This window comes from Cupressus sempervirens, chromosome 8 (genome assembly GCF_028749045.1).
Source record: "Cupressus sempervirens isolate cs-2001-9-10 chromosome 8, ASM2874904v1, whole genome shotgun sequence".
NCBI lineage: Eukaryota > Viridiplantae > Streptophyta > Pinopsida > Cupressales > Cupressaceae > Cupressus > Cupressus sempervirens.
In genome coordinates, this window is record NC_143125.1 from 336120622 (window position 1) to 336145907 (window position 25286).

Consider the following 25286-nt stretch of genomic DNA (forward strand, 5'->3'; position numbering starts at 1 on the left):
CTCACGGAGATCCCTTCTTTTTAGGGAATACTTTCACTTTCCCTTCAACGTGACGTCTCAACAAACTCGTTTTTCCTGCTTAAAACCAAAACAATATTTTCAGCTGAAAGATGAAATAATGTAAATCAATTCCAAGTTAACCGAGGAGCTGATGAACAGAGATACTTTCCGTGCGAATCCGTTCATTGAAGAAGGTGATGGCAGATCGTCTGTTTCTCTACCGGGTGGATGGAAGACAAACGTACATCATATTCCCATTCCATCAACGATTTATTGGAATCTCGATTGACGGTGGCTCAGATTTGAAGCTGAAATCCCTAATCTCGTAAAACTAATCATTTTCCCCTATTGAGAGATTTATTTTGTGCGGCAGCTTGAAAAGACAAGAAAAATTCACCCTTTCCGACGTTGATCAGTCTACGCTCTTCTAGAGAATGGACTGACTGGATGAATTGACTCGCTGTATTTTATTTAGGGTTTAATGGAAGATAGAAAGTCAAGCTTGCAATTTTATTTGGGGATTAATGGAGGGTACGAAGTCAAGCTTGCAATTTTAAATGGGAATCATGTTTTAAGTGGGGCGAGAATTGAATGAGAGAATCAGGGACTGGAGTCACCTAATTCTTCATGGCTTACGTGACGTGTTGGGATTCGAACCGGCGGGCGCGAAGTCAAATTCTGCGAAGCAGCAACAGGAATAGTTAATGGAGTACAGCCAAAGTAATAACACGACATTTCACCGACAATGCTTCAAGGACAAACAGCAGTACCTTGGGATTATGCTTTTAGATCCTTCTAAGCCGACGCTTGAATAGTTTTCCCACGGATCGATCGATCGATCGATCATCGATCTCTCAACAGCACGTGCGTCCAGTAGGGTTTCTAGGGTTTGAAGGGTTTTGAAATTCTTGGTGAAAGATCTTTTGAGAATGGTAAGTCTTACTCTACAGCTGTAGAACATTGATTACTGTATAAACAAATGATTATTGGTTAAAACGTTGAATGGAAAGGCGTGGGTTGGCAGGTCGTTTCGTTCTAACTTCTCGGGATTTGACGATTTGTATAAAGAGGGGAAGGAAAGAGAATGGATGATGACTGGTATAAAGGAAAGTAATGGGTGACTGTGAATTGAGAAAGGTTTTGATGTGATGGATGACCCCACTGGATGCGTAGAAGCCATGATTTTTTTCTTGAAGACATTGGTGAGCTGTTAATGTCAACGGAGGAGGAGAGGACGCCCTTCACCTTCTCGTTTGCTTAGGTGGGAATTCCTTTGGCGTGAATTCTGCTTCGTACCAGACCGTGACGGCGATGCTCTCTTTGCTTTCGTTTCTGCTTATTTAGCAATCAGATCAAACCACCGTTTCTCATTGCAGTTACCTCCATCCAATCTTAGCTCGCCTGCGGTTGTCCTCTTCTACATTTTTGCTTTTTCCTTTTCTTCGGAAAGCTTGGATCTTGAGAGCACTTTTCTGCAGAATACTTTGCGTTTTTGGCAATGGCGGAAGCTTTGGAGCTGATTTGCCTTTTGAGGACTGAAGTAGGAGTAGCAGCCTGGACGGCGTAGGCGTTTTGTGGTTCGAACCCTGGACGTACAGGATTGAACTGCAAGGCCAAAATGTTTGAGGTTTCGTCTCAAGCGAGCGTCTTCGTTGTGATCTTTATTTTGATGAGCAGCCCGCTGGTGTTTCAGATGAGCGCCACGGCGAGAATTATCCGGGAGAACGATGTAAATGGTGAATTTTCTAGAAGTATTCCAGGGTTTAGCAAGCTTCCTACCGTTGTCCGAGAACGGCTGCATTTTCCGCAAAGATCTTTGAACCTTCCTGTCTTCCAAGAAGCTCCGGCGTTCCGTAACGGCAAAGAATGCGTCATAACAACGCCGCCTGAAATGGCGATGATGTCCTCGGAAAATCATGGAGAAGACGAAGAAGAGGAGCTCTGTGATTCGAACGCGGTACATATTGCAATGACGCTAGACGCCGCTTATTTGAGAGGAGTCGTGGCGGGAATTTTGTCGATTCTTCAGCACGCAGCTTGCCCTGAGAATGTCGTCTTCCATTTCATGGCTTCCGACAGGGAATCCGACCTCAAGGATGCTCTCATGGCGACTTTTCCCTACCTGCGCTTCAAACTTTACCATTTCGACGAAAATATTGTCAAGGAAAAGATCTCCTACTCCATTCGCCAGGCTTTAGATCAGCCGCTGAACTACGCCCGATCTTACTTGGCCGATATTCTTCCGGCCTGCGTGGGAAGAATCATTTACCTCGACTCCGATCTCGTCGTTGTGGACGACATTGCAAAGCTCTGGGAAACGAGTCTGGAATCTCACATACTGGCCGCTCCCGAGTACTGCCATGCGAATTTCACAAAGTATTTCACCGAAGAGTTCTGGTCAGATCCAGATCTTTCCCGAACGTTCCAGGACAAGAAAGCTTGTTATTTTAACACAGGGGTTATGGTGATCGATTTGGTGAAATGGCGTCAAAGTTCCTACACATTAAAGATCGAGGAATGGATGGAAGTGCAGAAGAAGAGACGGATCTACGAGCTAGGATCTCTGCCGCCATTTCTGCTGGTGTTTGCAGGAGAAGTTGAAGCAGTGGATCACAGGTGGAATCAGCACGGATTAGGCGGAGACAACTTCGAAGGACGGTGCAGAAATCTTCATCCAGGTCCTGTAAGCCTTCTCCATTGGAGCGGCAAAGGGAAACCCTGGCTTCGCCTCGATCTCAGGCAATCCTGTCCTTTGGATTCCCTCTGGGCTCCATACGATCTCTTCCACTCCGCCTCTTTCCTCCATTGATCGATCTTCATCTTCTTCGCCACAATTACAATCCCGCCTGAAGATATTGCCGCCAAATTTACACTCAAAATGTTGTTACTCACGCTGTTCAATATATACAGGTAATACTTATAGCGATGTTTGTACATGGCCGATATAATGCTTCCGTGGATTTTTAAATGCCTGAATCCACAGTACACGCAAGTGCTAGGAGAGCGTCATAATAATAATCACCATCATCATGCTTTGATTTTGCTGTTCTTCTGCATTCATCTGAATAAAAAAGGGAATTTCGATGGATTCAACAAATCTTGCAGTTTTCAATTTGGCCATTTTCAAGATCAATCGACAGTATTCTTCTTCTCGCTCTCCAGATCGCTCGAACAATAATCATGCTTTGATTTGTTGTTCTTCTGGATTCAGCTCAATAAAAATGAGAATTCTGATTTTGATTCGATCAAATTTTGCAGTTTTTTTAATTTGCCAATTTTTAATAACAGTCGACTGTGTTCTTCCTTGAAATTATTTACATATTTATTTTTACAATTTGAATTAAGGTAAGGTGTCGCGTCTGTGGTGAAATGTTTCTATTTTATTAATTTAATCGTTTCGTCTCCACCATAGCTTTAGCAATTGTACGAGCGCGGTAAGAGAGATATTTTTTTAAAAATAAAAAATTGGCAGCATTAACAATGTTGATGATACAATCATAGTTCGAGTAATAATGAGCTCCACGATGAGATGGGCATTTATCGTGGAGGGAAGAGGAATCTGAATTCAAAAACGCTCGTGCCACGTGGGTGGCAGCTTTCCAAAATAGATATTCGTAAAGGGAAGTTGACGTTCACTTCCTCTCATGCAAGCGAATTTATTGAAATGCTTATCCCAAGCTACAAATATTTAATTTAGTTCTAGAATGTGAGAATTCTGGGCTATTGCAGTATGAAGCTAAATATAAATACATGCAAAAACATAATGAATTTAATTTGAGGATTGTGCAATGCATAGTTAAAAATGAGCAGTCTTATAATTAAATCAAGAAAATAGATAGAATAGCATTAATGGATTGTAGAAACTTAATACTATTAATTTTTGTTCTTAAAATTAATTAATTAAGTTATATTATTTAGAAATATAAGATTTAAGTTAGAATATTTCTAATAAAAGTCAATGATTGAGAGAGATATTCTATTCTACTTTAAAGATACCTAAGGGTTGATCTTAAATGAATATTTTATGATGTTTGGGCTTTGTACTCAACAAGGCTTGATCCTTATGGGCCTATGTAAAACTACTAATAAACTAAGGGCCCATTGACATAAGGTAAGTATTTTGGATCTAGCACTTAATATGCTAGGTTGGGTCTAGTTTAAGATTATACATTTTTTCTTTTGTCTTTATTTATAACTACTTTTAAGGTTTAGTTTATGCTTCATAAAGAGGCAACCCTTGGAAACATTACGCACAAAATCAATGACAATAAGAAAACCTCTGAGAATAATCTATGTGGAATTATTACTTAGTCAATGACACCAAATCCCAATATTTTGTTATCATTTACTCTCTTAATGCTATGGGATGGGAGAGGATGTTGGAGAGATGAGAGATGCAAGATGATACATATTTTTTTATAAAATAACACACAACTACTTTTTTTTTATAAAATGCTTTCTTGTAGTTCAATGTGAGAAAAGAAAGGATAAGGATTGAAATTGTGATTGTAAAACTAACCTTGTAGTTGTATAAATGACCCTATATGCTCATTAGTTAAATACAGGTAAATACTACAACTATACTCATGTGATGTACATATCAACATGGTAAGTACAAGAGTTTGGTACAAATGTATTAAACTATGTGCGTATATGCATAAGGTGTTTGTTGATTATGTTGGGATATATGTGGTGTAGGAATAGAGTGAATCCTAAAGTTTTCATGCATATAAGATTATGTAGCATTTACAAACATGCATGCCAATTAAATATGCACATAAAAGTATATCATAGGCATTTAATGGAAAGTAATGGAGGATATTCAAATAAAAGTACATTATAGGGATTTGATATAAAGCAATTGACTATGCATAATCACATTATGTTAAAAGTGTGTCCTTTAGTTGGTACTCTTTATGTGAACATGTAAAATAGAAGTAAAAATTTTAATAGATAGTTTTTATCTCACAAGTGGAGTTTCCTACAACCTTAATCTTATTAATGCATAAGATGTGTAAGTTTTATATTCATTAAAATGATCACGTATGAATACGCTAACCATATAAATAAATAATTATGAATAATCAATTGATAATCACTTGAAACATCCAGAATGATAAGGTGTGATAAGCATATATGGGCTAAACATAAGATCTAGTGGGTGATGATGCCCTTAGAGTGGGAAATTTTATTTATAATGCACAACCCTTAACAGAGAGAAAATATGCATGAACATAGGGCACTATAAGTGTATGCCTTTAATGTCATGTGAGGAATAAGTTTCTCAGTAATATTTGTAGGAAAGAGGTAATGTGGGTGGATATGCATGACGCCCCTATTATGAAAATATGTATGGTACTCCTAAATATAAGGATGCAACCATTAAGGTTCAAAGTATAGAGAGGGGATTTAATATGCTCCTAATATAAGGATTTAGGATTGTAAGGTCTAGTGTGATATGAAGACATGATGACCCCAATTTAAGGATATAGAAATGTCATCATGATATGTAAGAAGGAAGGTATAAAACCCCTGAATTCAAGGATAATGCTAATGAATGTATAGAAAGAGAAATTCAAATAAAATAAAGGGTATTCTCTAGAAGAGTGATGTATAATAATAGGTAAAATGTGTAAGCTAAATATAATGCATAGAACAATAATCAAGGAAAGTGATACAATAGGAAAATCTAAGGTGTAAGCTTCATTGCACAACAAGTGATATGAGTGTGATGGGAAAACTACAAAATATAAGTAAATCTTAATAAAAGTAAAATGTGTACTACAAAAAAAACAAAGTGGTAAAAATAATAAATTAAAATTCAACTAGACAAAAAAAAGAAGACAAAAGGTGAAGTAGGAGACAAAATGAAGAATCCAAGAAGAGGAATAAAGGAAAGAGACAAATTTATCTAAATTAGTTGTGTTATCTAGAGAATGTGAATAGGCATACTAAGAGAAAATGCCAAAAAAACCTAAAAAGCCTATGTCGGGTAAATAGTTATATCAAAGCATGTACAAAAGATTAAATGGACATGAAAGTAAAAGAAATAAGATGTCATAAAAATGTGTTTCTATAACAAAACAAAATAAATAAAGGTAGAAGGTAAACCCTAAGTTATAAACTTAAGTGAATATAAACTACTATATGATTTCTTCTAAATTGTTTTTTCAAAATTAGATATTACTTTTGGCACTATAGGTTTTATCTCATCTAAGATATCATTTTTTTGTTCCTAATGAAAGTGTTCTAAGTTGTTTTTTTTTTTTCTATTCACTTTGTTCCTCTTTTATTTCTTTTTTAAATAACGTTTTTCCATCTTGATATTGCTTCATTCTAGGCATAAAATATGTTCAACATGTGTAACATTATGAACTTATTTTTACTCATTCTTATTTCTTAACTTATGATTGTGGTAGAATCATAAGAATTTGATCCACCACAACATCTTGCTTTGGTTTTCACCTTTCTTTTTATACACAAAATTTGGGCATTTATATTTTCTTATTGATTTTTTTTAAGTGATTAGATTTCTACAATCCATATGAATATTTTCAAGTAGTTTATGTTGGTAATATGATCAATTAAGATGTCTAGAGATTTTTTTATTTATGGCAACATGTATTCAACATTTCATTTATGCATTTACAAAGAGAAAATTGTCTAAGTGTTAGATAGTTTGTAGCAGTACAGAGATAGATGTGGTGTATGGATGACACACTTCAAGTTAGCTCATCTGCAATTGAAGATAACCTTGTGACAATGTCATGATGATGTAAGTTAGTGCACAGATGTGTAGGGACAACATGATGCAAGTTACTGCTAAAATACCAGTCCAGGTATTTGACTAAACAAAATAGAGCATATCAAAAATATGAATTATATGACTTGAGGAATTATTTTGGTAACAAAATAATTACTAAGTCATAATGAGCCGAATTTGCGTCTATCAATCCATAAATGATTTTATATTATGTCAAGCATGTGAAGACATGAAGGCCAACTGAGTAGAGAATTATTCATTTGCAAGATATAAGTAGAGATCTTATCGTGCACAAATAGTGTGGAAGTTTATGTAAAAGATGTGTGACATGAAAACTATTGTGAAGATAGATTGAAAGATATGTGAGCCTTATGCGATGTGAGATCTGATGTATGATTAGAGAAAGTGCAAGTTTCAGCAGTGAGACGATATTCTATGTATACCTATACTTGTGAAGAACTTTATTGATTATTGCATGTTAGGGCAACAAGCTCTTCTTGCATACATTATATTTGATCTACCAACTCCTAAGAGGGTTGAAGAAACTCTTAATAGGGTTAAGGCTTCTAACAAGGCCTAGTCCTCTAACAAGGACTCAAGACATTATATGTACTTCATAGACTCGTAACAAGGTCAATATCCTTTACATGATTCTTTTGTTTAGTGGATCATCTAGTGGGTATCATCCCCACTAGGGTTTTCCCTTGGCGAGGGTTTCCCAAGTTAACAAATAATGGTGTTATGAGTTCTCTTTGTGTATGGTTGTATTTACTATTCAACACTATTGGTTTACTTTCTTATGTATGTTATAAAGTAATTAACAATATTCAATTGTGGGAAAAAGTTTGTAGAATATTGATTCACCCCCACCACCCTAGTATTATCTATTTCTAATAATTGGTATCATATCACAGTTACTCTAAAGAGGCTTAACAGCTTGAGTAAGATCCCTATGGATATGGAATAGTTAAAGAGAAATCTTGAAGAAGCTCTTGATACCTTCTTACAGAAGAAAGAGACAACCTAAAAGATAGGTATGAAGATGCAAAAGTTTACATTGGCAAACTGAAAGACAAGATTGATGATTTGAAATCTAGTAAGGAATCAAATGTGCAGACTAGTGCCAATGATGACATAAAAAATCTCAAGAAAGAAAATGAGATCTTGAAACATGAGTTGAAAATTGTGGAACTTAAGTTAAGTCTTAAGAAAGATCTAGTAGTAAGAGTGAACTTGATCTGAAATCTGAGAATACAAACCTTAGATCCCAGTTGAGTCAAATAACATCTGAATTTGATTCTATTAAGATTGAGCATGTAGAATTAGAAAAGTACAATACTATTGTTAAAGGAGAATTGACACAAGCTAAACAATAGTTAGAAAAACTTTATTCCACTAGTGAAAAAAATTGATGAACATATATTTCACTAGAGATCTTATGATAAGATGGGCCTTGGTTACCTTATTGGAGAAAAATCTACCAAGAAAGTTGAAATTAGAAAAGAACCAGATCTAGTTGTTGAATCCCCTAAAGAGTTTGATTTGAGTAAGATTGAATCAAGCATTACTACTGAAGTATCTAAAGAGATCAAACTAATTGATCTATCTAAAAACATGATAAGCCTAAGAAAATAAAGCAAGTTGAGAAACCTAAGCAAGATGAACTACCCAAGAAAGTCAAACATAAATTCAGAGGTAGATGTTTCATATGCAATGAAATTGGTCATATGAAAAAAGATTGCCCAGGTAAGTCTTTCAAACCTATTACTAATTTCTACTATTATAATTGTCATGGTTATGGGCATAAAGTAGTAGATTGTAAGAAACCTAATTTTGATAGTAATATTGCATATAGTAGAATGTTTAGGAACACTAACCCTATAGGTAATGAAAGAAGAAGCTCACAAAGAAAATTTAATGATGGAGGAAGATCTAATGGAGAAAAGAAATAATTTATATGTTACAAGTATAACAATCCTAGACACATTGCAAGGAATTGTAGAGCACCTGATAGTCAAAATGGAACCAATCAAAGGAGGAATGCACATGTATATTAGTTATGCAATAACTTTGGACACACAATGAGATATTGTAGAATGGATAGAAGAAATTTCAACAAGAACCCTAATCATAGAAGAAACAATAACAAAAATGATAGAAGGACTAAAATTAAAAAAGAACCAGATCCAGTTGTTGAATCCCCTAGAGAGTCTAATTTGAGTAAGATTGAATCAAGAATTACTACTAAAGTATCTAAAGATATCAAACTAATTGATCTATCTACAAACATGATGAGCCTAAGAAAATAAAGCAAGTTGAGAAACCTAAGCAAGATGAACCACCCAAGGAAGTCAGACATGAATTTAGAGGTAGATGTTTCATATGCAATGAAACTAGTCATATGAAAAAAAATTACATAGGTAAGTCTTTCAAACCTATTACTAATTTCTATTGTTATAATTGTCATGGTGATGGGCATAAAGTAGTAGATTGTAAGAAACCTAAGTTTGATAGTAATAATGCATATAGTAGAATGTTTAGGAACACTAACCCTATAGGTAATGAAAGAGGAAGATCACAAAGAAAATTTAATGATGGAGGAAGATTTGATGGAGAAAAGAAATAATTTTTACATTACAAGTATAACAATCCTAGACACATTCCAAGGAATTGTAGAGCACCTGATAGTCAAAATGGAACCAATTAGAGGAGGAATGCACATGTATGTCAGTTATGCAATAACTTTGGACACACAATGAGATATTGTAGAATGGATAGAAGAAATTTCAACAAGAATCCTAATCACAAAAGAAACAATAAAAAAAATTATAGAAGGACTAATAACAACAATGATAACAATTAGAAGGAAGCAATCAAGGAACATAATGATGAATTCAAAGAAGCATCTATGAAAGCTAAGGATCTAGAAAGTTCTTATACAATTTTGGAGGAATATTATTTTGGTGCACTTGATGAGAGATTGAAGTCATAAATTGTATGTGAATCATCCTATTTGAATTAAGCAATTTTAAAAGAGGTAGAGCATTAGTTAATTAGAACTAATGTTAGAGAGCAAATTAGAAGTTGTTCATTTAGCAGAAGATAGAGGACATAGAGAGAAATCTATAGTCAAGTGCACATGCTTAAATATGATATCAGTAAGCTGAAAGATAGAAATTGAGTTTACTAGTAATCAGTGACAATTTTTAAATTTGCAATAGATACGCATTTAATGTGGAGTATGATTTGAAGTGATTTAAATATTGCAAACAAGATTGTATGTACCATTTGTTCATGTGAAGAGTTTAGAGTGATTAAACAAAAAATTCAAGTGCGAAGAAAGGCATTTGAAGTGTGAAGTTGTAGAAGCCCTAAATACAACATTTTAAGGTATTTTATGGAGCTTGAATTAAGTTTCCAGTATATACAATTGAAAGAATTATGGCTAGTCAGACAGTATATGATGCTAGTGAAAGAACAAGATATAATTTCAAGAAACACTCATTTGTTTCTTTAATGGATGATTTGTTAGGCACATTTTCACAAATCTTGTAGAATGTGCTTCAAGCAAAGGATGTTAGGAGTTATATCCATTGTAAAATTTAAAGTATTGGAGATGAGGATATACATAAGGACTTAGGAGTCATGTGTAACAATGACCTAACCTTGAAATCTGAGTACACACATCTGAACGAGTTAAACCTAGTAAAGTATACATTTTACATAGAGTTTGACAATCATGACTGGACCAAAATCATTTTGAGTAGAGTTCATGATGAGATGTTTTGGATAGGTGATGTATGCTAGTAACAATTGATAATGACCTAATTCACAAGGTCACCAATTTTAGCAATAAAGGATGCAACCCAATGAATGATAGAAATGGGAGAAATATAGTTGAGACAAACTTGTACACTAGGTTTGATGGAAGAAATATGAAGGTGGACATGATTCAAGAAAAAGAAGTTAAATTGTTAAGCAAGATTATAGGATACAAGCTTAATAGTGGTTCAAGGGTTAATTCAGTACCAGCTGGATTTTTACATACAACCTATGTAATGGTAGTTGAGAGAAGAAAAGTGAACCTATATGAGATAGTCAAAACCCAATTATTAGACAACATTACAAAACTGAAGAAGACTAAGAATGCAGTCTTTAGATTTGAGTCTCTATTTACTCATTTATTCTTCTATGCAACCAAAAAGTTCTCAAGAATGAAAAATTGTAAAAGCAACTAGTGCGCAATGAAGTTGGTGACACAATGCTATAGGGAAAAGTTGAAAAATGTCAAAGACAGTGACATAGACTAGATGATGAAGAGTTTTCAGACTAAGATGGAACAAAGGTACATGCTACCTCCCTCCATGGTGGAGAAGTACAAACATGAATTATGCTTCATGGTGGAAACTAACAAACATACATGGTAGCAATAGAACCAAGGGTTAAATTCATTGAGCCCATGGGATACGAGATCAGTGCAAAACTCATCAAAGGGTATGTGTAGGTCATACTCCAGTCAGAAAAGGACACTAAGTGTCCTAGATGGGGTACCTATGATGAGAAGGTAAGGGAAGTTCATTCTAAACTTCATAGCAAAGATATTAAGAAGAAAGTTGAGAAGATCCATGATGTAATCAGGGGTATAGAGGTTGATAAGGAAAAGGTATTAAAAAGGTTCTCTACTCTTAGGGAGATTTTGTAACCTAAGATTAGTATTTTGCATAGGCAATTGGAGGAGTGTCTTGTAGCCAAGGCCTCCTATGATAAATTTTCCTATACTAACTAAAGTGTGGTTGAAGTGGCATCTTATGCACTTTGTACACTAATTGGTATATTTGATATACTGAAGGAAAACTAGAAGAAAGAAGTTGAGCAACTAAAATTTTTGTATGCTGATTATTTTTCTAGAATATCAAGTTGATCAGCAATAGGCCACAAAGTATTTTGTTTACAATTTTTTGACATCTTTACCATTGATGTCAAAGGGGGAGTAATATATGTAAAGAAAATTGTATGTACTAAGGAGGAGTATATGTGTAGGAAATTGTATATATATGTAAGGGGGAGTATACTTATGTATCAATGTAAGGAGTGATAAGGAATGTAATGATCCATCAAAACATGAATGAAATTGTTATGTTTTGAAGGCAATTTTGTGTAGTTATTTTTATTTGTTTTTGTTTTGTATGACATCATTTTAGGGCTTAGCCAATTTTACCAAATGTTGCCATCAATGCCAAAGGGGTAGATTATTGGAAATATGGTGTGTTAAGATGTCTAGAGAGTTTTCATTTATGGAAACATGTAGTCAACATTTCATTTATGCATTTACAGATAGAAAATTGTTTGAGTGTTAAACAATTTGTAATAGTACAACAATGGATGTGATGTGTACGAATGACACACTTTGAGTTAGCTTATGTGCAGTTAAAGATAGCCTTATGAAAATTTCATGGTGATGTAAGTTAGTGCGTAGATGTGTATGGATAGTACAATGCAAGTTACTATTAAAATACTAGTTCAGGTATTTGATAGAATAAAACACAACATATCATATCAAAAATCTGAGTTGTATGACATAAGGAATTATTTTGGTAACAAAATAATTACTAAGTCATGATGAGCCAACTTTGTGGATATCAATCCATATGTGATTTTATATTATGTCAAGTGTGTGAAGACATGAAGGCCGATTGAGTAGAGAATTATTATTTTTGAGATATAAGTAGAGATCTTATCTTGCACAAATAGTGTGGAAGTTGAAGATAGCTTGAAAGATATGCGAGCTTTATGTTCAATGTGAGATCTAATGTATGATCAAAGAAAGTGTGAGTTTCAGCAATGAGAAATTATTGTATGTATACCTATACTTGTGAAGAACTTTATTGATTATTTCATGTTAGGGCAGCAGGCTCTTCTTGCATACATTGTATTTGATCTATCAAATCCTAACAGGGTTGAAGAAACTCCTAACAAGGTTGAGGCTTCTAAAAAGGGCTAGTCCTCTAACAAGGACTTGAGATACTATATGTACTTCATAGACTCCTAATAGGGTCAATATCCTTAACATGATTCTTTTGTCTAGTAGATCATCTAGTGGGTATCAACCAAACTGGAGTTTTCCCTTGGCTAGGGTTTCCCTAGTTAACAAATAATGGTGTTATGAGCTCTCTTTGTGTATGATTATATTTATTGTTCAATATTATTGGTTTACTTTCTTATGCAAGTTATAAAGTAATTAACAATATTTAGGTGTGGGAAAAAGTTTGTAGAATACTGATTCACCCCCCCTCCCCACCCAGCATAATCTATTTCTAACAATTTATGGATTTGATCATGTGAGAATTTTAAGACACTAATGTTTCAAATCACACCATGTAATTCATTATCAAGATATAGAACAAGGACAATAAATATGATGGATCAAAAAGTATGATCTACAATCCCAATGTCTTAAAAATCCTCCACACAAAGAAATCTAGAAACTACTTCGCAATTCTTTTCTCTTATTATTCTCTTGCATGATATATTATTTTTGTGTATGGTGAGATAGAGATTAATGGTAGTCTTATCCTTTGCAAGACCTTTTAGCTCCCCTTTAACAATCTCCTCAACCCATGAATTCACTTATGCTTGAATTATTGTTTGTTCTTAAGTTTATGCCTGTTTTCACTTTTTTTTATATCTCCAAGATCTAGGTGCACATTCTGAGGTCCATAATCTTTGGAGTTAGGGCCAAGGCCATTCCCAATCCCCAGATCTTGGACAAGATCTTTCCTAACCCCCTAGCAAGGGATGAGGTTTTCCCTTACCATAGGAATTCATCCTCTAATCCTAGACCTGTTTAGGGGGTTTCAATTTTTTTTCACTTTATTGAGTTAGCCCTCTTAGTTTTGTTGTAAACATTATATAAAAGAATTATTTCTCTCTTCATTTGGCCATTCATTACACATGAAAGGAATTCATGAGCATCCATTACCATTCATGAGAATCAATTTGAGAGAAAGACTTATTCAAGACATCATCCATTCAAGCAAGCTTTCAAGGAGTTTTTAGATAAATTCGTTAAGCATTCAAGAGCATAACTACATTAATGGATCTATGGTTTGGCATTAGTGGATCTATTGCCATATTTGGAGATATCCTACATAATCATTTACAAGAAAGCATTTATACATCTTTTTGGATAACGAATCTAAATCTATCCATGGAGATTTGACAAGAGAGATTAATATTTACATTTATCTTTATTTTATATGCTTTATCATTTTAAGGTTGATTCTCCAACTGGGGCTTGAACAAAGAAAGCCTCTCCTCCCCAAAAAAAACCTTTTTTCCTTGTATGCAGATGCAAGTTTATAATTTTTAGGAATAAAAAACTTGGATCTTAGAATTAGGGTTTCAAGTTATAGCTAGAGCCATGAAGCTCAATTTGTGGTATATACTAGGTCAAGGAAGACCTTTTCCTTGCCCTAGGTCATCCCTATTTGGATACCTTTAGATTTACAAAATCTATAGATACCCATTTCTAGGTCCCAAATCCATAATAATTTTTTATTTTGATAGGTCATGTCAAAAAAATTTCATATTTGAGTTGACCTCCCTTATTGTCTATTGAGTTATCATTTTGCACAGTGCTTAACAACATGAATCCTTTGAAACTCCTCTCTTGAAAAGTTGATTTTAGATCAACTGCAAGGTTCTAGGCGATTGTGTGACCTATTGGAATCTACTCAATTGAAGATAAATGTGTTTGTTCACAAAGAGGCCTTTTGTGGTTCATACCAATTTTAGATCAAATGATCAATCTACTTGCTATTTCAAAATTAACCACAAAAGATATATGCTTTTGGTATTTTCTATTTTTTAAATGAATGCAATCTAACAATGCAACTATATGAATACCTAATTTAACCAGGTGTTAGAAAAGAAAATAAAAAAGATAAGGTAACGAGAGATGAAAGAAAATAACATGAAAGGGAAATTCCTAACTAACATAAACCACGGTAACAATATGTCTGCGAGTGAAATTGTCAAAAAGATTAGGTATGGAACAAATAAAAATATGAGCAAACATTTCTTCAAATCCACTAATGAAATCATTGATGGAAACTTGGTAAAAACTAAAAGATGTCTCACTTCCTATCAAATCACAAGGCCACAGAAAGTGTGCTCATCAGAGACAAGAAGCTATGTAGGAACAAAATGGGTGATCTCTTCTCCAACTCTGTACATTAGCAGAATTTGTTAACACGTGGTAAACACCAAAACTAAAATATCCCACAATCAAATGAACACAACAAAACTATTGACTCCATTATTATCATGAACAAGAATCCCCAAAAATAATACACTCCAACAAGAATAGCTACACTCAGAATGACAACACCAATAATACATATTATTGCATCAAAATAATGGCTTGGAATACATATTACATTCCTGAATTTATATGAAATCATTTCCTCAATTTGTGTTGAGAGTGAGAGATATCATCACAAAAATATATGTTTAAAACTAATAAAACAAAATCTAATTATGTACAAACTAACTCTCTAAATGGTGCTAAGTAGGCTCCACCCTTGTTTATATCAATAACCGAGTGCATGAGCCTTTACATATCTTAAAACAAAGAAAGAAGTAGTAGATAAGAAGAGGGAAGTTGTAAGAGGATCTGAGAGTCACTGGAAACTCTAAAAATGGAAGCTTGGCCTTCTTTGAGTGTTTCTAGGAGTTAAATTATTGTCAGAATGCCTTTTCAGTGCATAGAAAGCTCTAAATTTGGAACTAACAGTTAACTATCAGTGCACCTCTGACTTCTTCAAAATTTCTAGTGCATCTTGTACACCTTTGGAGAAGCGCACCTTAGTGAAATTTGTGCAAGGTGCTCAATTTGCCAAAAAATTAAAGTTCTTAGTTTTGAAAATGATTTTTGTGTTTCTCTCAAAGGAGGTCTGGGAGCACTCAAGTGTACTTATTTTTCCCTTTTTTGATGATTAATACCCTCTTTATAGCCAAAATTTTTCATAGATTTGAACTCCTTCTGCTTCTTCTATTTGAAATCCCAAAGCACCTATGTTGAATCTTGTCATTAACCTATAGACACTCAAAAATGGTTCATGTCTATGGTTTGATCAAAATGAAGCTCCATTTGACATATAGTGAACTCTTTGAAAGCAATAGTCTTCACCTCATTCTGATTGTTCCTCATCTCATCTCTTTGGTCTTCTTTCATTCATATCTTCATTCACCACCATGATCATGTATTCTAATATGCCAAATCATCTTCATCTTGCATTCCTACATTCCTGCATCATCCTACATTGTTTTTCAACCTTCTAGGGCTTTCCACCTAGTCCAACCTTAGTTTGACCTTTTTTTGACCAATATTGACCAAATGTGACTATGTTTGACTAATTTCACTCATGTTCTGACCTCTTTCCACCATTTTTGGCACTCACACAAAGTTTTAGGTCATTTTGAATCTAGGTGGGCTATTTTTGGCCCCTAGAGCCTTCTAGGGAATAGTCTACACTCTTAGGGTGCACCTAGGCTTCCTAAGTGCACCATGGGTGCACTTGGTACTTTCATGGTGCACTTAGTCTTACCAAGTGTGCACTGGGTACACTTGGGTGCATTTTGGGTAGTAAGGTGCCCAAAAATTGCTCCTATAACACCCATGTTGCACTCCAGAGGCAATAGCTTTGGTGTTTCAACTCCAATTTACAAACTATTAGTTGCATTGGATTTGTATCTTTGTTGTGGAAAAAATGAGCTATCATTTTAATTATTTGGTCACTATCTTGAGTGGTAACCCTTGAAAATACTCTTAGGCCCTTGAATCAACATCATTTCTTCATATTAATTCATCCCATTTTCTCATTCCACTAACCCTGATCTTTTGGCCAACCTGTTTGTATCTCAATAGTGTCTATCATCATTCATATCCTCTTTCACATAAATTTCACATCATTTTGGAACCATTTCAACATCATCAGAAATCATTTCATATCAACTCAAAACCATTTCATATCAACTCAAAATCATCCAAAATCATCCATAATCATCACAAAATGTATCAAACATCCCAAATCAATCATCATTTAACCAATCCTAGGCATTGTTGTGGCTTTCAATGCCTTGCAAACATATCAATCTATCAAATCTTATCAATATGACCTTAGTACTATCATGGCTCTCAGTGCTAGGTCAAACTATCATTCACATCACCTAATATTTGACATTGTTGAGTCTCTCAATGTCAGATCATAGCATTTTCAACCATTTAATAGCATTGATAGTGTCTGTCGATGTTATTATGATCAATCTTGTCAACCAATCTTGATCTTGTAGCATTTTACAGTGTCAGTTAAATGTTATGTATCTTTAATTCATATCATGTGTCCTTGGCATGTTATCAATTTCAATAAATCAATAAATTTTACCATTTCTTTGTTCTATCCATCATCATTCTAATCAATATCTATATCATCATCACATTTTCATCAAAGGATACTATCGCACTTATCAAATCAAACTGGCCAATCATCTACTAATTTTCTCTATAGGATTAAATAACCCATAATTTAATCCTATGTCATTACTAATTATTCTTTGACTAACCTCCTCAATTAATTGATATTTTATTAATTAATTGATTTATCATTCACAAACCATGGAAATTCATAATTTCGTAACTCACATTTTCCACCATTTATTCCATTTTCACTAATTTCTATTTTGTGGAATAATGAATTTTTAATTCAAATATTCTACAAAATATTGACATCATCATGACATGTGGGCATGAAACATTGTGGATTCTCCTTTGACACTTGGCTAAGATATGTCATAATCCAAGATTCTTATTCTCTTACGAACATCCATATTTGGCTTCCTTTGTCATAGATTCTTGGCTTTAAGTGGGCTTGAGGTGTCATAGATTCTCTTCCACATTTAGCCATGTTTGACTTCCAAGCATCATACAATCCCACACTTGGCATCTTGTGTCATATGTGTCATGGATTCTCCAAGGAATCTCTTGCAATGCTGCATATCTAAGGATGACAAATCCAATGCTCTCACCTTATGTGTTGATTATAAAATGAGCATTCTTTCTCTCATTTCCAGTCCTAATTCTTAAGTCTTTTCAAGTCCCTAGTTTTCTCTTTTTTTTTTCACTCTTGCTCTCACATTCAAATCACATCTTCAAGTATTCTCAATAGCACTATCATTACCATATACTTTTGCTTCAATATTGTGTGCACTATAGGCAATTTGGAGCTACATCATATGGAGAAGAAAGGAGGACATGGGAGCTACAAGTGAAAGAGGGAGTTTTACATTGTTTGTTTTCTTTATTAATTTGGCTTTCATGGTAGAGTAGAGGGTGTTAACATATGATTATTGAGTTTTTGATTTTCTCATAGTATGTTAGACATTAACCCATTATCTAGGTCCTACATTTTGGTGAACTCGATGTGAACATGCTTATCTAACTTGGGTTTTCTTGCTTTGTGCTTGTAGGTGCAAGGAAGGAGCTCACTTGGAAGGGTATAACAACTATCTACACTTCCTTATCATAGCTAGAATAATTAGGGGTTCTAGTAACATGATTTTATCCTCTTGTTTCATGCATTTTGTTAGCTTGTTGGCCTAGGGTGCACTCTGCTCTGTCAGGGCGCACTTGGGACCCCTAGGAGCAGTTTTAAGGGCCTAAGAGACACCATAACCCATGTTTTCTATTTCCAACTAACCAACTATGCCTAGAAACTACCAACTATTCCCTTATAAGCCCCAACTACACCATGGGCACACTCTACACTGTCTAGGTGCACTTGGTAGTATAGGTGTCAAATTTCTCATTTTCTAGGTCTTGATTGAACACCATTTCCCCACAACTTGCCACTGACCTCCTAACTACACCTAGAAACTACCAACTATACCCTACTGATCCCTAAGTGCACCATGGGCATAGTTAGCACTTTTTAAGCACACTTAGGGGCATTCTGAGCCATTTTGGCCTTATGGGGTGCAGTCTATGCTATCAGAGCGCACCTGGTTCACAGAGAGCACACATATCACTCAAAATCTGCAATTAGGACTTCTATTTGCTTCTAGGACATAAGTTAGAGGTTTTTGTGTTACTGATGGCTTTTTTGTAGCATGTGGCAATCATTGGATGAAGACTAAGCATTGAAAACAACTAATGATTGTTTGTAGGATGTTGTTGAAGACCATTGTGTGTTTGTCAAAACCATGTGTGTGGATTTCCTAGATTAGATAACACTTCATTTGGTGCTTAAAATAAACTTTTTCTTTTCTGCTTGGTGTGTCTATAGTGTTAAATCCCTAGGAGTTGCATGTACGTATCCTCTCCCCTTGCCATTCGTGGATCTTGGGTGTAAGAGAAATCTGTGTAACTTCTATAGGAAGCTTGCCTTGGACCAAGATACTCGATATTGGGTATGCTAGGGGACAACTTTAGAGTAGTAACAGGCCAAAGCTAGGTCAATGTTCTAGCCACTTTATAAAATTTGATTACGATGAAAGCCATGTCAAAAGTATTGTTTTGTGATAGCTCTCCTCTAGTACCCTTGTGGTGCATCAAACCCCAGTTCTTGGGGCTAGGAGACCTTTTGCAAAAGTTTATTATTCACTTGCCGAATGGAATGCCCTTACTCAAAACTATGTTTTAGCATCCAAAAACCCTTCTATCCACTGGCTCAAGGGGTCACCCATGCCCATGAAGACATCCTACATTCTCGTAGTCCTTAGTAGAGACAAAAATCCCTTGGGAAGTCATGCCCCTTGGGAAGCGAATCTTGGTAGCCTTGAGAAGTGAGTGCACTATAAGGGGGAGTTTGTGGTGCCAAGATCCTAGGTTTTTTGCTCTAGATAAGTGTGGTTGAACTTTGGTTCAAGTAGAAATTTAGTGGATACAATCTTAAAGCCTAAGTTGTGGTGCGTTTGTTCGCTCTTATCAATAGCTATTCTAATGTGTCTTGCATGTGTGTAAAACTTTAATCAAGATAACAAAAAACTCTCAAATTTACACCTTGAACCCTCTCAAAACATTAAACATTTTCAAAAAATTATAAATTTTGTCAAATCTTTGCAAACTTTTCTCAAATACACTCAAGACTTCAAAAACATGGCCATCTGTGATCCTAAATGTGCTTGGCATAACATAGGTTTCATCCTTGCATAGAACCACTTGAATTCACCATAGTTTAGGCCTCATAATTGCATCATATAGGCTTCATCTTTCATCTTTTATTCCTCACTTAGTATTCCTCACCTTTCATATTGCATTCATTAGGATTTAGTTTGCCTCCCTTAGTTTTTGCATTTCAACCTCAAAATCTGAACTTTGCATATCACATCTTGCATCTTTGCATACCCAACCTTCTTCTTGCACACTTTGACCATCATTATAGGTGTAATAAACATAATTTTGAACCTTCATTCTAGTATTGACACTATCCTCTACTACCTGGCTCACTGTGACATCAAGCTAGACACCCCAACACCTAAAATTGCCTTAGTTTCAGCCTAGCTTCCTAACTGCACTCTGAAACTACCAACTGCACTCAAACTAACCCCAAATACACCATAGGTGGAGTTGGAACTATCTGGGAACACTTGGTAGTTTGAGAACCTAGTTTAGGCTTCTAGACAACATTTTGAGGCTTCAATAGTGTCCTTAGGTACTTGGATAGGCTCCCCTATCTTAGCATCCCCTGATTTGCATTTTGCATCTCCTAACCTTCATCATCTTCACTTAAAACATCATTCCTTAGGTCATAACCTCCATTATACATCTCTTAACCCATCCTAACATCAACCCCAACATCCTAGCTTCCTGGCATAACAATTTGGCAACCACCTCTCTCAAATTCAGTAGATATTCAACCCAGCGTCCCAATTGCGCCATGAAACTACCAACTGCACCCAAACTAGCCCCAACTGCACCATAGCATAGTTGGTACTATTAGAGCACACTTGGTGCTGTTAGGGCATGTTTGGGAACCTATATGACCATTTTAGGCCTTGAACCTGCATTTTAGGACCCCAAAATTGCATTTAGGAGCCTCTGTACCTCCTCATTCTACATTTGACACAAAACCACATCTTGCACCCAAAATCTCATTTTTCACCTTAGGATATTTTTCATATTGCATGTCCAATCAACATAACTATCATTTAAAGTCACCTAAATGTCATTTTGAACCCTAAAACCTTTGAATGTAGTCAAAAATTTGAACAAAGTATGAGTCCTAGAGTATCTCCTAGTGTTGATGGATAATGGATCTTGACTAGTCTTTTTATCTTTTCTTATCATTTTATTTTGTCAAGCTCTATCTATGTCTTGATAGATTTGACCTTTTCATCTTTATCATTTTGATCTTTTTTCTCTTTTATCACTTTTTGGTCAAGATCCAAAGTCCATTATCACAAGGTTAAACTCCTAGACAAAATACTTTCTAAAGATTTCACCTAAATTCAAAACCTTCCATATACCTTTATCATTAGCATCATCATAATCCTAGTATCCCTGAACATTATTCTGACTTACCCTAGTGGTATATTTCATTTAACTTGCATTGTTCCAAAATCTTAGCATCATTCTCACCATCAAACCCTACCAACTTGTATATTAACCAAGTTGTCTTCTTGATCACTTACCCTCATTTCACATATTCCAAACATCATTATCAACCCTAGAAAACCATCCCTTGCATAATCCACCTTGCATACATCAACCCCTAACATCATTACCAAGTCCAAAATCCAACCCTAATCTTCATTTTTCATACTATAGGGTCATTTTCATCTCCTCTAGTCAACCTCCAAAATGTCACTTTGCATTTACATTTGCATAGTTTCCCTAGGACATTTTCACCTTTCATATCAAAACCCTACTGCATTTGATATTTCCTTAGGTTGCATAACATCCTTAAACACTTAAAAATCCAAAAAATAGTCATATCTTACATACCCACATCCTCATTATCAAGTTTTGACTTGTTTTACCAACTGCACCCCTATTTTACCAATTGCACACTTCAAGTGTGCAGTTGGTAGTTTCAGAGCACACTTGGTAGTTTTAGACCACACTTGGTATTTAAGGACTTCATTCTAGGTTCCAAAACCATAATTTGCACTTCCATAGGCTTCATTGCATCCCAAAACCTTGCAAAACACTCTAAATCACTCAAAACATTCACATTTTGCATTTTAGGCACCCTAACACGTCTATTTAGCCACTATGTACCTCCTACTTACCAACTACTTACCTTTAGGGCCCTAAGTGCACCAAGGGTGCACTTGGTACTATCTAAGCATAGTTGGTAGTTTAGGTGCACTCTTGGGAGGTAGAAAGTCCATTTAGGTTCTCCTCCACTTCATTTGCATCCTTAGGTATCATGCCAACACTTACTAGGACACAATCAACTCAGAGGCCTGAAGAAATTTGTCAACCCTTATTTTTTGGGGCACTAACATAACCAAAACCTCATCCAAGACAAAAGAAGAGCAAGAAAACCCAACAAACCTTTGACAAAGACCAAATTGAGACATCACAACCTTTTCTTGTAGACCCCTTAAACATGTCTATGCAAGATCACCAAAACCAAGAGATGATGCAACAAACCCTAAACAACACACCTACCATGAGGTTTCCTTCAAACACTTCTTCTACACATGGGATGGTTCAATGGAGTCTTGACTTTGAACCTATATTTGTGCCAATACCACTCGGAGGTGGAAGTGTACCAACCACACCTGAGGATGAACAAACACACTCCTTTGAATTTAGCAAACCCAATGCAAGTACCTTCAACTATAATACATCAAACCCACAATAAGGTATTGTACACCTAAGTGATGACTCTAACACTGAATATGGCATCACTAATGAAGAAATGGGTAGGGCATGTCAAGACAATTTTTTTTGCAAGAACTTCAAACTTTTGGCAGCCCAAGAAATTGTCAAATTCAACCCAAATGTGGAAGGACCTAAGTCCAAACATCAAACCAACACAACCATTGAAAACATACAACCCATGATCAATTTGGACTTAGATAAGGGAAAACAACCTTTGGAGTTTTCAAATGCAATAATGGCACCTATAAGGTCCCATCAAGAAGCAACAATTAAAATCCTCCAAAGTATGTTTGAACACATCAACATTAATCCCTTGTTTGATGAACGAAAACCAATGAAGGGAAATAAGACTCTACCTAAATATCCCAAGAGGACATTAAGACTTGATTTTAGTCATATGATACAACAACATGATGCACCTAGAGGGACTTGTGCTCTAGGGATGCCATACATATCTCCTTTGGAGACAAATCAACAAAGTGCACCTTTGCTCCTGACTCTACCAAGTGTTATGACATCAAATGTTATGGAGCCTCCCATGAGTACACTATGTGAAACATCAACCACAACAATCCCTATTGATGTGCAAAGGAAAAGTTTTATTGACATTACACCTATTCCAAAAAGGAATGCACCTCATTGTCAAGTCAATATGATGTCCTAAAAAGAAACCTCTAACACACAAAGGTGCCAAAGCAACAATACCAACATGACGATCACTTCTAAAGGACATAACCAACCACCTTGACAATATCAACCTACAATAGTCCAAGAACTTAGTGTTTCCAACACACATGTGACATATCAACAACAACATCAACCACAACAACAACAACCTCAAGTGGTGCAAGGATCCAACATCCCTAACACACAATCCAACATAAACCCACTTGACTTACATGTAATATATCAACAACAATTGCAACAACAACAAGCCAGGTTTGCTAAGAAATAAGAGCAACTCAAACAATAGTTGGAATACCAACGGTATCTTGAGAAATAAATCACATATCAACAAGATTTGTTACAACAAAAATATGTTCCACAACAACCCCAACAGATACCTCTACAACAATAGTCACATACATGGGCCCACATGCAACCAACAAAGGTATCCCAACAACAACTGTAAGAAATGGCACAACAACAACATATGGTACACCAATCGCAGTTGATACCACAACAAGTGCCACATCAAATACCACAACAAGTAACCCAACATGTGTCACAATAGGGCCCCTTTTGTCTTTGAGGTGCCAACATACCTCCACCACCTAGTGACACATCACTAGACTCATCAGACACAAAAATGTTAGAAACAAGTAGACATAGCTCTTGCCATAGCAAACTGTCTACTCATAGGCACAAAAGACTTGAAGGAAAAGTTTTCATGCAAAACCCTAATGAAGAGCTATTGCAACAATTCAAACAACTTTCCAAACAAGTCTAGGCATTAGGAGTCCAAAAGAAATAGGCTCTATATACAGAAAGGGACCTATGTCCTAATCCATTTGACAAAATTCTGTATATGCCTCCATTTCCAAAACACTTTGAGGCTCCAAGGTTTGAAAAATACTAAGGGAAAGGCAAACCCTTTGATCATGTCTAAGAATTATGTGCCTCTTGTACTAAACTTAGTGATGAGCCGACCTACCTCATGAGATTGTTCCCTCAAGTGGGCCCGTACTTGAATGGTACTCCAAACTTCTCGGTACTATCAAATCTTGGTCAAAACTTGTAGACAAGTTCATCTCCCACTTTGCCTTCAATATTACAAATGAGGTGACACTCTTTGATTTGTGCTCAACTAAAGAGCAGACTGGAGAACCATTTATCACATTCTTACTGCACTGGAGAAGCTTAGTCAGTCAATGCTTTCTAGACATTCTTGAAGAAAAAGTCAACTTGTGCATTGAAAGCCTAGTACCTGAATTAATGTATTAACTCAAAATCAAGAGTCCAAGCACTATTTCTAAACTAATGACAAAAGGGGCTAGTATTGAAGATTGTTAGATTGTGGTGACTGATTAGGAAAGTATTGTACATACTTCATAAATAGTGGGGTTCGAGGCATCGCCCCGAATTTTTTTTTTTTTTGGGCTGTGGCCAACATGGTAGCAGACATATTATGGTCGACATATGCCTGACATGTTATAACCCTAAAGTAGTTTAATACTTGTATAAAAGGGCTTAGGGTTGGGTATTTTTCATTATGTTGTGATGCGAAATTGGTTCTTGTGGCAGTATTAAGTTGTAAGGGATTACGAATTGTAATCAGGTTGTAATCATTGGATTGTAATAAGATCAGACTTGCTGTTTGGTGGACGTAGCCCAGGGATTGGGTGAACCATGTTAAATCTTGGTGCCTTGTGTTCATTTTTGTGTGTTCTATTATTTTCTATTATTGGTTATATTTGCATGTAGTTTTTATTTCTGTCCGTGGTTTATCCTAACAAGTGGTATCAGAGCGAGGTTGTCTTTCAATTATCCTCTATAGGAAAGTCTCACGGTTGAGTGGGAGAGATGGTAGATGAGGGTAAGCTGAGGGTTGACAGGTTTAATGGGTAGAACTTCCAATTATGGAAGATGAAAATGGAAGACTATCTATATCAAAAGGATTTATGGAAGCCATTG

The 25286-nt window shown here is 35.5% G+C and overlaps 1 protein-coding gene across 1 annotated transcript; it reads left to right on the forward strand.

The window, feature by feature from the left end:
* The first annotated feature begins 282 nt into the window (after positions 1–282).
* Positions 283–3097, forward strand: LOC149542720 (putative galacturonosyltransferase-like 3). Its single transcript, XM_089797595.1, has one exon. It carries the CDS (start codon positions 1619–1621, stop codon positions 2807–2809), a length of 1191 nt encoding a protein of 396 aa, XP_089653721.1. The 5' UTR covers positions 283–1618; the 3' UTR covers positions 2810–3097.
* The last annotated feature ends 22189 nt before the right edge of the window (positions 3098–25286 follow it).

Bases quoted from the DNA above. Each gene is read 5' to 3' on its own strand.
- LOC149542720 (XM_089797595.1), top strand. From the start codon at position 1,619: ATGTTTGAGGTTTCGTCTCAAGCGAGCGTCTTCGTTGTGATCTTTATT.